The 15,396-nt window shown below is 41.5% G+C and overlaps 1 protein-coding gene across 1 annotated transcript; it reads right to left on the bottom strand.

Moving 5' to 3' along the window:
• Positions 1-688: 688 nt before the first annotated feature.
• LOC112170690 (pentatricopeptide repeat-containing protein At1g71420) lies at positions 689-2,087 on the bottom strand. Its single transcript, XM_024308016.1, has 3 exons — positions 1,872-2,087; positions 1,149-1,816; positions 689-959 (listed from the first exon to the last, which is right to left on the bottom strand). Exons 1-3 carry the CDS (start codon positions 2,085-2,087, stop codon positions 689-691), a joined length of 1,155 nt encoding a protein of 384 aa, XP_024163784.1.
• Between the last annotated feature and the right edge of the window lie 13,309 nt (positions 2,088-15,396).

The raw sequence follows: 15,396 nt of genomic DNA, 5'->3' as shown, positions 1-15,396 counted from the left end.
CGTGGCCCACCATTGTACCGATACTGTCCCAACTTAACCACCTGTTAGGTGTTGGGTTTTAATCACAAAAGGCCTCGGTACAATTGGGTGAGACCCACCCACTTATAAGTTATATTTTATTTGTCACTTTTCCAATGTGGGATCTTTCCTCTCCAACACGCCCCCTCACGTGCAACCTAACTCTAGGTCTGCACGTGAAATTAATTAGTCCAATTTCCACATTAGAAATTGGGACACAAGTCTCATATCAGAGACTTGGTCGATACAATCCAAGGCCCACATTGGACACTAGGTCATTTCGATGGCAATACAGGGAACCCCAATTTGGGCTCATGATACGTGCCTACGTGGAGACGCAATTGGAGAAGGACCCGCTTTGATACTATGTTAAACAGCGACAAGTGTAGCCCGTGGCCCACCATTGTACCGATACTGTCCCAACTTAACCACCTGTTAGGTGTTAGGTTTTAATCACAAAAGGCCTCAGTACAATTGGGTGAGACCCACCCACTTATAAGTTATATTTTATTTGTCACTTTTCCAATGTGGGATCTTTCCTCTCCAACAGAACATAACCAATTTCCCTCAACCGTCCAATCAGTTCTTTTAGTTTTTTGCTTATATGAGTCCTTTCCGAATGGCATCGGCCTCCAGAGGAGAACTCATGCACCTGATTTCCGATCTCAATCTAGCTTAATCCAGGTTCCTTTTTCACTCGAGACCCTTTCATTTCCTTCCTAATTAGGCCCGCTTCACCAAAGTTATCATCAGAGCTATATATATTTGACATTTGTACATCAACTAATGAACCCTCTGGAGCCAACTCCTTCAGTCTATCAGCTGCTAACTTGGCCAACTGTGTATTTCCATGCTTCCTACATGATCCAAGGAGCGCACTCCAAACTACGGAATCAGGCTCCATTGGCATTCTACTTACAAGCTTCTCAGCCTCACCAACTCTTCAAGCTCGACCAAGAATATCAACCATGCAGGCATAATGATCACATAGAGGAACAATGCGATATCTCTCAAGCATGGAGTCAAAGATTCTGGTTCCTTCTTCTACCAGTCCAGCATGACTACAGGCACAGAGGAGAGAAACAAATGTAGCAGAATCAGGTTTAATGTCAATTTGTGAAAAAAGCTACAGCGCCTCTGCAGCTTGTCCATACAAGGCATAAGCCTTGAGCATTGTGTTCCAAGAAACAACATCATGAAACTCAATTCCATCAAAAACTTGCTTAGACAAGGAAATGGAGCCACACCGAGCATATGCATGGATCAAGGCGTTTGCAAGGACTGTGTCACCCCCAGACCCGCCTTTGATAACTTGAGAATGAACTGCCGAGGCATGAGGCTCGGTTGCAAGGCTTGCATAGGCTTTTAAAACAATTGAGAAGGTATACCTGTCTGGAGCTAAGTTCTCCCTGCGTAATTGACGAAAAAGGGAAAGTGCTTCTTCAGGGTCCCGCTCGGAAAATATCGACATAATACCTGTCCACGCAACAATATCTCGATGACAGCTTGTCTCAGAGAAAAGCCTGTAACAATCGGCAACATTCCCTCCAAGATTTGAATAAGCTTTTACTAACGCAGTGACCACTTCAGTTCCTAATATAAACCCCGTTTTGATAACTAGACAATGCAGTTGATAACAAAACCTAGTGACCACCATATCATCAATGCCATTTACTCCATTCAAGGAAGAAAAAACGCTGAGAAGTGTGGCACGGTCAAACTCGAGTCCATCAAGGTGCATTTGTACAAAGTACAAACAGATCAATAGCTTGAGCTCCAAGTCGACGACACTGAAATCCTGCAATCATGGAATTCCAGGATATAAGATTCGGGGATTCCATGCTTCTAAACACCTTCCATGCCTCGTCCCTACTAACATCAAACACACCTCCATGATCACACAGCTTGCTATACATGGTAATGAGAGCATTCGCAACGTAAACGCAAGCATCCAAAGACATTTTCAAAGCGAGGCCGTGTACCTGCCGGCCATGTCCACCATCACTATCGACACACGAACTTAGCACGCTGGCAAATGCAAACTCATTCGGGAGGTAATGCGCCAACATGGCAGCAAATAAACTAATACAGCCCGACCCCGCTGGGCGTACCAAGAAATGAGAGCGGTCCAGGTGACGAGGTTTCTTTTGGGCTGAGGTTGTGGGCAAGCATGAAATGGTGCAGAGAGACGCCTTGTTGGAGGGAGTGGTGGCGAGCACATGCGTGGAAGAGAGTGGCATAGGTTTGTTTGCAGTGAGAGGGTGGCGGTTGAAGAGTGTAGAAGAGTGAGAGTGCTTCGTTGAGTTGGCCGCGCGTGGCCAGGGCCCCTGCTTTGCCAAGAAGATTGTTCGTTTGCAGGTTGAGGCTGGGAGGTGTGGGAAGAACCGGATGGTTGATTGCGGTGAAGGTTCTATGACACGCGTAAGCACATGGGCGTAACATCACACTCCAGAAGCTTGAGTGTTAGGTAACGTTCTTAACATACGCAGGAATTGGGTATCAGTATCAGTCCATTAAACGTAGAAGTATATAACAATACACCAGTCTATGACCGCCCTGAAGGACGCAACATAATTGTATCATTGTCTAGGTAATTCTAAAGTCATCTAAATAAAGCTACCCTAGATGGAAAGCTCTGAAATCAGTAATCTCTACAAAGGTTGGCGCTGAGCAATTCAGATTGGGGTCGCTTCCCTAGGACTATAAACTCCAACTGCAGACCCAACTTGATCACAACCTGCTCATTCATGATGCAGAACAGATGGCGGTCCAATTTCAAGAACAATTGGATCGTGCTAAAGGTGGAAAACGAAAAGTGACTAGTAGACGTGAAATGGGCCTCCGGAGTCCGATTGGGACGCACTTTACCTTTCCGGAAAGGGAATCGCGCCAGAAATCAAACTCGTCGCTTTGCCACGACCTGTGACCTTTTTCGGGCTTTCAGGGTCGTTTAGGGCCTCAAAACTGCATTTTTCTATTTTACCCGTTTTTGGTTTTCTTAGTTATTTTTGGGTTGTTTTCGTTTTTATCCATGGGCCTTAGGGTTTCGTTGTTAGTCGCCCTATGGTACTTTTCTCTTATTTATGCGGCTGCAGAACGTATCTTTTCATCTTTTATCAATAAAATTGAGATTATTCTCTTTTATCTCTGGTGGACTCCAGAATCTTTTGCTTAGGTTTATTGCTGGTAAACCTAGTTATCAATCCGACTGCGTCAGGTGGTATCAGAGCAGGTCTTCCCTATCTCTTTTATTTGCCTTAGCAGCAATGGGTGAAGTCACGAAATCAGATATTGAAGCTCTTACAGCAGCGTTTACTGCTGCCATCAATTCCATGAACGATCAGATTGGAGAAATTCGTGGATTGTTGGGTGAGAGGAACAACAACAACAATAATCGGCGTAGAGATGGGGAAGGAGGCCAGCGAGTTAGGGCTCCACGTGGTGAAGTTGTTGATAATACATCAGGATCTGAGCCTGAAGAAGAAATTTTACAACATGAACAACAGGACAAGCTGACCAAGATTACAAAGTCAAGGCCGAAATTCCTTTCTTTTCGGGCAATTTGGGTGTAGAAGATTATTTGGATTGGCAGCTTCAGGTGGACAGATTCTTTGAGATTATGGAAGTGCCTGAACACAAGCAAGTTAAGCATGTTGCCTGGAGATTGAAGAGTACTGCTGCAGTATGGTGGGATAAGTTGCAGAACACTCGAAAGAAGTAGAGGAAGCAGGGTGTTAGAACATGGCGAAGAATGAAGCAGTTGATGATGGAGAGATTCTTGCCAGATGATTATGAGCAGATTTTATACAGGCTGTATATAGAATGTGTCCAAGGAACTAGGACGGTGGGTGATTATACAGCTAAGTTCTTACGCTACTCGGAGCGTAATGAATTAGGGGAAACTGAAGGCCAGAAGGTGGCTCGCTATATCAGTGGACTGAAGCCTTCCATTCAGGAGAGAATTGGGTTACAAACTGTTCATACTATGGCCGAAGTTACGAACCTAGCATTGAAGGCAGAGTTGTTGGAGAAGCCTTCACGAGCTTCTTCCTTCCAAAGGTATAACTACCAAAGGAGTACAGATTTGGTTAACGCCTCAACTGCCAAGGGTACAACCACGCTGCAGAGAGCAGAAAACGCTTTTAAAGCTTCTAATCCTCCTTTTAAAGGCGCGGGCAGTTCTAACAGTTCTAGTGGTGCTCAAAATAGGGCCCCGAATCAGAGGTTTAATAATCCCTATGCTAAACCTACAACAGATATCTGTTATCGATGCAACAAGCCGGGGCATAGGTCTAATGTGTGTCCTGAGAGGAGACAAACTGCCCTTATAGATGATTATGATGAGGATGAAGAAGAAGTTGGGAGAGATGGTGATTATGATGGGGCTGAGTTTGCGGAGGAGGAATCTCCTGAGAAGGTTAATATTGTGTTGCAGCGGGTTCTACTATGTCCTAAAGAAGAGGGGCAGCGGCGCAATATTTTCAGGTCACTTTGTTCCATTAATAACAAAGTGTGCAATTTAATTGTGGATAATGGAAGCTGCAAAAATTTTGTAGCCAAGAAACTGGTGGAATATTTGTAGTTACCTACGCAACCTCATGAGACACCTTATTCCCTCGGGTGGGTCAAGAAAGGTCCACAAGTTCGAGTTGTTGAATCCTGCAAAGTACCGGTAACCATTGGTAAGCATTATAAAGATGAAGTTTTATGCGACATTATTGATATGGATGCTTGTCATATTTTGTTTGGACGACCTTAGCAATTTGATGTGGATGTGACTTATAAAGGCAGGGACAATGTGATGTTGTTTATGTGGAATAACCATAAAATTGCTATGGCTCCTGTGTGTCAATTTGAGAAATCTGGTGTGAAGAAAGGGGAGAGTTTCCTGACCTTGTCTAGTAGTGAACTTGAGATGGAGAGGGCCTTTAAAGAATCTGAGGTTTTCTGTCCAGTGGTGATAAAGGGGTTGTTGTCTGCAGAAAAGGAAGAAGTGGTGATCCCCAAGGAAGTGCAGAACATGTTGGGGGAATTTGAAGAGCTGATCTCAGATGAGTTGCCCAACGAGCTGCCACCTATGAGAGACATTCAACATCAGATTGATTTGGTGCCTGGAGCTAGCTTGCCCAATCTGCCACATTACCGAATGAGTCCCAAGGAGAATGAGATTTTGAGAGAGCAGATTGAAGACTCGTTGAAAAAGGGGTTCATTCGAGAAAGTATGAGTCCTTGTGCAGTTCCAGTCCTCCTTGTTCCTAAGAAGGGCAATCAATGGCGGATGTGTGTTGATAGCAGGGCCATTAATAAGATAACTATGAAGTACAGGTTCCCTATTCCTCGTTTGGAAGACATGCTTGATGAGCTAGAGGGTTCCAAAGTGTTTACCAAGATAGACCTTCGAAGTGGATATCACCAGATTCGAATCAAGCCAGGAGATGAATGGAAGACAGCTTTTAAGAGCAAGGATGGCTTGTACGAGTGGATGGTTATGCCATTCGGATTGTCTAATGCACCCAGCACTTTTATGAGGCTTATGAACCAGGTTCTTCGCCCTTTTACAGGTTCCTTTGTAGTAGTGTATTTTGATGATATACTGATATATAGCAGGACCAAAGAAGAACATCTGGTGCACTTGAAGCAGGTTTTGGTAGCTTTACAGGAGAATAAACTGTACATCAACCTAAAAAAATGTACATTCTGCACCAGCAAGTTATTATTTCTGGGATTTGTAGTTGGAGAAGAAGGCATTCAGGTTGATGAAGAGAAGGTACGAGCTATAAGAGAATGGCCAGCTCCAAAAACAGCTTCTGAGGTGCGGAGCTTTCATGGTTTAGCTACCTTCTACAGGAGGTTTGTGAAGAATTTCAGTACCATTACTGCCCCTATTACTGAATGTTTGAAGAAAGGCAAATTCTAGTGGGGAGAGGAACAAGAGAAGAGTTTTGCCTTGATCAAGGAAAAGCTTTGTACTGCACCAGTTCTCGCTCTTCCTAATTTTGATAAGGTTTTTGAGGTTGAATGTGATGCTAGTGGCGTGGGAGTAGGTGCTGTATTGTCACAAGAGAAGAAACCAGTAGCATTCTTTAGTGAAAAGCTGAGTGAAGCTCGCCAGAAGTGGAGTACTTATGATCAAGAATTTTATGCAGTGTTCCGAGCATTGAGGCAATGGGAGCACTACCTGATTCAGAGAGAATTTGTACTGTTCACGGATCATCAAGCCTTGAAGTACCTTAATAGTCAGAAAACTGAGAATAAGATGCATGCCAGGTGGGTGAGTTTTCTGCAGAAATTTCCTTTTGTGATTCAACATAAATCTGGTACTCTTAATAGGGTGGTAGATGCTTTGAGTAGGAGGGCTTCCTTTCTGGTCACCTTAGCTCAAGAGATTGTGGGGTTTGAGCTCTTGAAGGAGTTGTATGAGGAAGATAATGATTTTAAGGAGATCTGGACCAAATGCAGTGGCAATAATGCAGTTGCAGATTTTTATGTGAATGAAGGGTATTTATTCAAAGGCAATCGGTTATGTATCCCTAGTTCTTCATTGCGAGAAAAACTGATTAGAGATCTGCATGGAGGGGGTTTGAGTGGACACTTGGGCCGAGACAAAACTATTGCTAGCCTTGAGGAGAGGTATTTCTGGCCACAGTTGAAGAAGGACGCAGGAACTATCGTAAGAAAGTGCTACACCTGCCAGGTCTCTAAGGGTCAGTCTCAAAACACAGGTCTTTATCTACCTTTACCTGTTCCTGATGATATTTGGCAGGACCTTGCTATGGATTTTGTGTTGGGATTACCCCGTACCCAAAGGGGAGTGGATTCAGTGTTTGTGGTAGTTGACAGGTTCTCTAAGATGGTGCATTTCATCGCATGTAAGAAGACTGCTGATGCTTCTAATATAGCTAAACTGTTCTTCAGAGAAGTGGTTCGTTTGCATGGAGTACCCAAGTCCTTTACATCTGACAGAGACACCAAGTTCCTTAGCCATTTCTGGATTACCTTGTGGAGGATGTTTGGAACAGCTTTGAACCGTAGCAGCACAACTTATCCTCAAACTGATGGACAGACAGAGGTTACTAATAGAACCTTGGGTAACATGGTTCAGAGTGTTTGTGGAGATAGGCCCAAACAATGGGATTATGCTTTACCACAGGTGGAGTTTGCTTATAACAGTGCTGTGCATAGTGCAACAGGGAAGTCCCCATTCTCCTTAGTTTATACTGCTGTTCCTCGACATGTGGTGGATTTGGTAAAGCTTCCTAAAGTTCCTGGTGTTAGTGTTGCTGCTGAAATCATGGCCAAGGATGTGCAGTTTGTTAGAGAATCAATTAAGGCTAAGTTGGAACAAACTAATGCCAAGTATAAAGCTGCAGCTGACAAGCATCGGCGAGTTAAAGTGTTCTAGGAAGGTGATGACGTGATGGTGTTCCTGAGAAATGAGAGATTTCCTGTTGGTACCTATAACAAGTTGAAGCCCAGAAAATATGGTCCTTTTAAGGTGGTGAAGAAGATCAATGATAATGCTTATGTTGTTGCACTTCCAGATTCAATGGGTATTTCTAACACCTTCAATGTTGCTGATCTGCATGAGTTTCGTGACGATGAGGCTCTTTATCCTGAAGAGAACTCGGGGTCGAGTTCTTCGGAGGTGGAGGAGACTGATGCAGAACAGATGGCGGTCCAATTTCAAGAACAATTGGATCGTGCTAAAGGTGGAAAACGAAAAGTGACTAGTAGACGTGAAATGGGCCTCCGGAGTCCGATTGGGACGCACTTTACCTTTCCGGAAAGGGAATCGCGCCAGAAATCAAACTTGTCGCTTTGCCACGACCTGTGACCTTTTTCGGGCTTTCGGGGTCGTTTAGGGCCTCAAAACTGCATTTTTCTATTTTATCCGTTTTTGGTTTTCTTAGTTATTTTTAGGTTGTTTTCGTTTTTATCCATGGGCCTTATGGTTTCGTTGTTAGTCGCCCTAGGGTACTTTTCTCTTATTTATGCAGCCGCAAGCAGCTGCAGAACGTATCTTTTCATCTTTTATCAATAAAATTGAGATTATTCTCTTTTATCTCTGGTGGACTCCAGAATCTTTTGCTTAGGTTTATTGCTGGTAAACCTAGTTATCAATCCGACTGCGTCAATTCATCACCATCTTCTTCTGCGTTTTGGGAATCTTGGACTCCTTTGGAAGCTTCAGCCTTTTGAGCTGAAGCTGCTTCATTGTTGTACACAATGCAAACCTTGCAGGACTTGCATGTTTACAGCAGACACTCCAAAGTTTTGAAACCCAAAATTCTAGCTCTCTAAAATACACATTTTGCAATATATATCCACAGATTCAACACACAACTAAACTAATGACGTTCAACTCATGGCAGTTAATGAAATTTAATTACTGTACATAATTTATTGACGTGCAGCTATGGGCACACAACAGATTCAGGTATTGCACATACTTCAATGACGTGTAACTTTTGGCAAAAACGTGTTAAATATGCATCTGATGAGAGGAGTAGCTCGAGTACAAAATCTCAAGCTTAGAAAGTTGGCTAATGCCAGGAAGGCTAAGGCTAATAGTGTTATTTCCCCTTGAGTCTAGCAAAATGATAGAGTAATCAGCAGCCAATATCACTGCGGATTGCTCCATTCTTCCATCACTTCTGTTACATAACACATCCGTGATGGGGGAGGCGAACATTGTTAGTGTAAATAAAGTAGCTTAGGCAGTAAGAACAGTTAGTTAGAATGGTTGTTAGCTATTTTCCAGATAAGTGACAAGTGTCACATTTCTGTACGTTAGATTAGCTATCTCTCTTACTATAAATACCTACACAGCTGTAATAAATTCATTACGTCCAAAAATCAATAACAGAAATCTGTTTGTTCTCTCTACTCTTCATTTTCTTCATGCTTGCTTTCATGGTATCAAGAGCTCAGGTTGATCGGTGACCTCATGCACAAAGCTCAGTCATCCTCTCTAGCAGCTCAGTTCTTCATTGTTGAAGCTTTTCCAGTGTTGATTTCTACTTCATCTCTGCAAATCATACAAGATAAGTAAAGCTGTTCATCAAATTTTTCAGATCTAGCAGTACAAATTCGTTGAGATTTGTTGTTAATATCATCGTCGAAGACTTGGATTTACATATAGAGCAATTGTAGAGGAAAAAGTTGTGATTCATACTCAGAAACCCTAGTTTTTTTTTTTTGGGAAATTGAAGAATCAGCTGAAGCTTACTTACTGTTACTCTCATTCTTGCCTCAGATTACTTTGATAGTACTACAAGATTCAGTTTCTTGAAGAATTTTCAACTCAACTCAGAATTTATTGTGAATTTTCCTGCAAGTTTACTCATACTCTCTAGATCTACTCATGGCTTCCACTACTGTTACTCAGACCACAGTTTACCTACCAAATATTCTTCTTGATGAGTCTAATTACCCTACCTGGTTGTTTAGACTTGAATCATTCTTGAAAGGTCAGAATCTGTATGGATTTGTTGATGGTACTACACCTTGTCCTGCTCAGGATGTCACATCCTCTGATGGCTCTAATAGATCTATATCAAGTGAATATGTAGCTTGGAAAACTCAGGATCAAAGAATTGTAAATATGATTGGTCAAACCTTGAGTCCTATTGCCATGTCCTGTGCTGTTGGTAGTCGCTCTGCTCAAGAAATGTGGACAAACCTCAAGAATAAGTTTGCAGCTCCAAATAGGCAGAATATCTTACAACTCAAGTTTAATCTACAGAATCTAAAGAAAGGAAATGATAGTATTGAGACTTACCTTGACAAGATTAAGGCAGCTAGAGATGCTTTGGAAACAGTTGGTGTGTTTCTAGATGATGAAGATATAGTTGTTACTGTGTTGAGGGGGCTTCCATCTGAGTATGCTACAATCAAAACAGTCATAAGAGCTCAGTTTGTTAGCTGTTCTGTGGGAGAATTAAAGACTTCACTCAAAGCTGCAGAAATTGACATAGAAAATGAATCATCTGCTATTTCATCAACTCCTCTCTCTGCAATGATGGCTACTGCTAACTCATCTACATCAAAACAATCTCAAGCTAGCTCTTCTGCTAGCACTAGCTATTCTGTTACTCCAGCTGCATCTTCCAGTGCACCATCTCTTGTTATTCCTCCTGGTTTTACAGCTGCATCCTCCAGTGCACCATCTCCTGCTATTCCTCTTGGTTTTACACCTGTCTCATCTCAGACACCATACATTCCAATTCCAGCCATACCATATGGCTTCAACTCGTTCAATCCCTTTAATACTTTTGATCCAAACATCAATATGGGAGGCTTTTATGCTGGCAGAGGCTCACCAAGGTTTAATACTGGCAGAAACAACTTTGGACCAGGGGGGAATGCAGGAAACATTGGTCTCATCAATGGTTTCAACCCCAATGCTGGAAATAATGCTGGACCACCCATCAATCTGGGATTCAACAACTACAGAAACAATGCTGGTGGAATTTCATGTCAACTATGTGGCAGAAATGGGCATGGAGCCAGAACTTGCAGGTCACTATCAAATATTTTGCCAACTCTAATAAACCAGCAACAAAATGTCAATGGTGGCTGCCAAGTGTGTGGCAGATTCAATCACACAGCTGAGAGGTGTTATCACATCATTGGATTTCCAAATCAACAACAAGCTGCTTTTCCCAATCAACAACAGCAACAGGCTCAACCAGCTCAGTTTCAAACCAATGGAGACAATGGCGTGTTGGCTGGTAATGCAATGAATGCAATGATGGCAGCAGCTACTCAAGCACCTCAGTACTGGTTAGTTGATACAGGTGCTACTAACCACATGACCAATGAAGTCCAACTGCTCAACAATATTGCTCCATACCCACATGCTGACACTGTTCAAGTTGGTAATGGTAAACAAATGAATATTTCTCATATTGGTAATGCTATGCTGGGATTTTTAAAGTTGCAAAATGTGTTACTCATACCTGAGCTAGCTGCTCATCTTTTGTCAATTTATCAATTATGTAAAGACAATAATTGCTCAGTCTGGTTTGATGAATTCATGTGTGTGATTTAGGACAAGGTGCTGGGCAAGATACTGTACAAAGGACTGAGTAAGCAAGGGTTGTATCACATTCCTTTTGACCTGCCATCACTCAAAACTTCTACTGTTCCTGGTAATGATTCAGCCACTACTACTATTTCTGGTAATGCTTCAGCTACTGCTTTTCTGGGAAAGTGTATCAAACAGTCCATTTGGCATCAAAGGTTTGGGCATCCAGCTGCTGATATAGTAAATAAAATGTTAAATAAGTGTAATATTTCCTTCAAAACTGAGTCAGGAACCTCAATGTGTGAAGGGTGTCTTTTAGGCAAGTTTAAGAAATTACCTTTTTCAGAGTCACAAAGCAGAAGTGTAGCTCCTTTTGAACTTGTTCATTTAGATGTATGGGGGCCTTCTCCTTGTTTGTCAATTGATGGATATAGGTATTTTGTACTCTTCATTGATGATTGTACAAGGTATACTTGGATGTTTCCAATGAAGCAAAAGAATGAAGTGTTTTCTTACTTTCAATCCTTCTGTGCCTTTGTGGATACTCAATTCTCTCTGCATATTAAAACATTCAGATCAGATGGTGGAGGTGAGTATGTTAACAATGCCTTCAAAAAGTTTCTCAATCAAAAAGGAATAAATCATCAGCTCTCATGTCCTTATACCCCTGAACAAAATGGGATCTCAGAAAGGAAGAATAGACATTTGAGAGAAACTGCTGTCACTTTATTGCAGACTGCATCACTTCCAAATCAATTTTGGTGCCATGCCTGTGCTCTAAGTGCATACCTCATCAATCGGATGCCAACACCAGTGCTTTACATGCAATCTCCCTTTGAGAAATTATATAAATCTCAGCCCTCTCTTGACATACTCAGAGTATTTGGATGTGCATGTTATCCCCTACTTACTGCCAGATCAGATAAATTGCAACCAAAAACAGTCAAATGCATTTTTCTGGGTTTTGCATCAGGATACAAAGGGTACATTTGCTATAATATGCATACCAAAAAGTATATAATCTCTCGACATGTACTGTTTGATGAAGAGACTTTTCCATATGCTACAGTCTGTAGGCCTCTTCAGTCTACTCCCATGGTCACTCACTCATATTCAAGTACACCTACAACACCTTGCTTTACCCAAACTCAGTCTATCACATAGTATCAGATGCCTGCACCTGTCACACCTACATCAGTCAATCCAGGTCAGTCCTCTGTTCCTCAAACTCAGAATATTAATATTCTTAATTTACCAACTGAGTCATAGATCCAAGATCAACATCACCATCAACATCACAATGCCTCAACTGCTACTTCCACTAGTGATACACAGTCTCCTTCACCTGCCACACATACATCAGCCAATTCAACTCAAGTTCCTGCCTTTAGTCCAACTTCCAATACATGTGTTCACTTTGATGAAGCTGATGGATCACTAGCTATTACTACTCAACCTGGTGCAGGCAGCATATCAGTTGTGTTAGAGCGTAGTCCCTCTAGATCTCAATCTCAAGTTTCAGAGGCTAATGTTTTACATCCAGTAGCAGGCCTAACTAATCCTCTTCACAATGATCACCATATGCTCACAAGGGGGAAAAGAAGCATCTCCAAGAAAAAATGTTTTCTGTCTATCATGTCTTCTGATTCTACAGATTATGCAGATGCATCTCAGACTGAACCCATCAGCTATAAAGTAGCCCTGACCATACCCCAATGGAAGCAAGCCATGCATGAAGAGTTTGATGAACTGCAACAACAACAAACTTGGACTCTTGTGCCCTTACCTCCTCATAAAAACTTAGTATCATGCAAATGGATTTTCAAACTAAAGAGAAATGCTGATGGATCTATATCTAGGCACAAGGCCAGGTTAGTTGCAAGGGGGTTTAGTCAAGAATATGGTGTCGACTATGAAGAAACTTTTTCTCCAGCGATTAGACATACAACTGTTAGGCTACTTCTCAATTTGGCTGCTCATCATGGTTGGAGGTTACATCAAATGGATGTTAAAAATGCATTTTTACATGGCCAACTTAATGAAGAAGTGTATATGTCTCAGCCTGGTGGTTTTGAAAGTTCTGAATTTCCTTCACATGTTTGCAAATTACAGAAATCACTCTATGGATTAAAGCAAGCACCAAGGGCATGGAATGAGAGGTTTACTGCTTTCTTGCCATCCATTGGATTCAAATCATCCCATGCTGATCCATCCTTGTTCATTAAAACATCACTTCTCTCAAAGGTTTATCTCTTACTTTATGTTGATGATATTATAATTACTGGAGACAATGAACAATTAATGTCAGAGGTCAAAGCAGCTCTACAACAAGAATTTGATATGAAAGACTTGGGGGATTTACACTTCTTTCTTGGTTTAGAAATTCAATATGTTGCAGAGGGTATCTTTCTTTCTCAACATAAATATGCTAAAGACTTGTTGCACAAGGCAGGAATGGATGCATGTCATTCTCATCTTACACCCTGCCAATCTGGAGTCAAATTTCTCAAAGATGCTGGTACACCTTTATCTTCTAGTGATATTCCTCATTTCAGAAGTTTAGTTGGTTGCTTGCAATACTTGACCTTTACACGACCTGACATTGCATATAGTGTCAATACTGTGTGTCAATTCTTACACAATCCTACAGATGTTCACCTCAATGCTGCTAAACGTATACTTAGATATGTCAAAGGTACTATGAATCATGGCATTTTGTTCAGAAAACAATCATCGACTGTGCCTATGTGTCTACAAGCCTATTGTGATGCTGATTGGGCAGGGGATCCAAATGATAGAAAATCCACAACTGGATTTGTTATTCTCCTTAATAATTCTCCAGTTTCATGGTGCAGTAAGAAACAAACTGTTGTCTCCAGGTCTTCTACTGAGGCTGAGTATCGAAGCATGGCTGACACAACATCAGAATTACAATGGCTCAAACACTTGCTTACTGATTTACAAATTCCTCTTTCTCAAGTACCTACATTGCATTGTGACAATATATCTGCCTTAGCACTAGCTTCTAATCCAGTACATCATTCCAAGATGAAACAAGTTGAAGTTGATATTCACTTTACTAGAGATAAAGTCAAGGATGGTTCTATCACACTTCAGTTTGTCTCCACTCAAGAACAACCTGCAGATCTTTTCACTAAAGGCCTCTGCTCTCCTCAACATTCATACTTGTGCAGCAGCTTGATGGTTGTTTCACCACCCATCCAGCTGAAGGGGGGTGTTAGTGTAAATAAAGTAGCTTAGGCAGTAAGAACAGTTAGTTAGAATGGTTGTTAGCTATTTTCCAGATAAGTGACAAGTGTCACATTTCTGTACGTTAGATTAGCTATCTCTCTTACTATAAATACCTACACAGCTGTAATAAATTCATTACGTCCAAAAATCAATAACAGAAATCTGTTTGTTCTCTCTACTCTTCATTTTCTTCATGCTTGCTTTCAAACATCTCATAGATGTAAATAACAGAAAAAAGAGGCACATCACATAGATGGCAAGTCTTGATATTGTTCAATTACTGGCCAGTCACTCCACTCCACAACGCTTGAGTATGTCTGAGAGAGACATGAACCGAGTGAGAATAGCTAACTTAAATTGGAATCAATTAACATAATAATTAAACCCAAGTGGTTATCATTATTTAGGACACTTTACTTTCTTCACAAGTGATTCACTTTAGAATGTCATTTTATGGAGTTCTCTTATAATGCAATAATGCAACTGATGATCAACACTAAATACAGAATTGAACGAAACTTACATGAAAAGTTATGTTTGCTTTTTTCTTTTCTTTTGTTCTCTGACAATCATGACTGCAGCTTCCAACAATTTTACTACTTCCGTACCAGTCTACCCATTGTTTCGAGTAGACGATCATTTTCCAAGGGTTTGCTTAAATAGTCATCCACGCCAACCTCCAACATCCTTCTTGTTTTCTCACCTGGTATATGAGCTGTTAATGCAATGATCGGAATGCGAATATGGTAAGATTCCTCCACTTTCCTTATGTGCGTCATTACCTCCAATCCATCCATTTCTGGCATCTGCATGTTAATTTCAACACCAAAGTCACACACTGACACATGTACACAGGACTTTTATATACCAACACGCTGGTTGAGTATATAATGTTTAATTCATTACCTGACAGGCTGACACACCAGCATGATTATTAATTCATTACCCGAATTCCATAGCCGCCCCCCCCCACCTCCTCCCTCCCTCTCTCTTCTTGTTACATTCAATAGCATGACCCTCTCTGAACCTCAACCTTCACAGACTTCAAAAATTCCTCTATTTCATTCCATCCACAATACCCAAAAAACTGAAAGTGT

This window comes from Rosa chinensis, chromosome 6 (genome assembly GCF_002994745.2).
Source record: "Rosa chinensis cultivar Old Blush chromosome 6, RchiOBHm-V2, whole genome shotgun sequence".
Taxonomy (NCBI): domain Eukaryota; kingdom Viridiplantae; phylum Streptophyta; class Magnoliopsida; order Rosales; family Rosaceae; genus Rosa; species Rosa chinensis.
Note: the sequence above shows the minus strand (reverse complement) of the source record. Positions and strands in the feature narration are given on the sequence as shown.

Excerpts from the sequence above, each read along its gene's own strand:
- LOC112170690 (XM_024308016.1), bottom strand. The coding sequence starts at position 2,087 with ATGTTGGCGCATTACCTCCCGAATGAGTTTGCATTTGCCAGCGTGCTA. Across the intron at positions 1,817-1,871 it reads GTAGGGACGAGGCATGGAAG|GATTTCAGTGTCGTCGACTT; the intron begins GTGTTTAGAAGC and ends CCATGATTGCAG. Across the intron at positions 960-1,148 it reads GGACAAGCTGCAGAGGCGCT|AGTTGGTGAGGCTGAGAAGC; the intron begins GTAGCTTTTTTC and ends TCGAGCTTGAAG.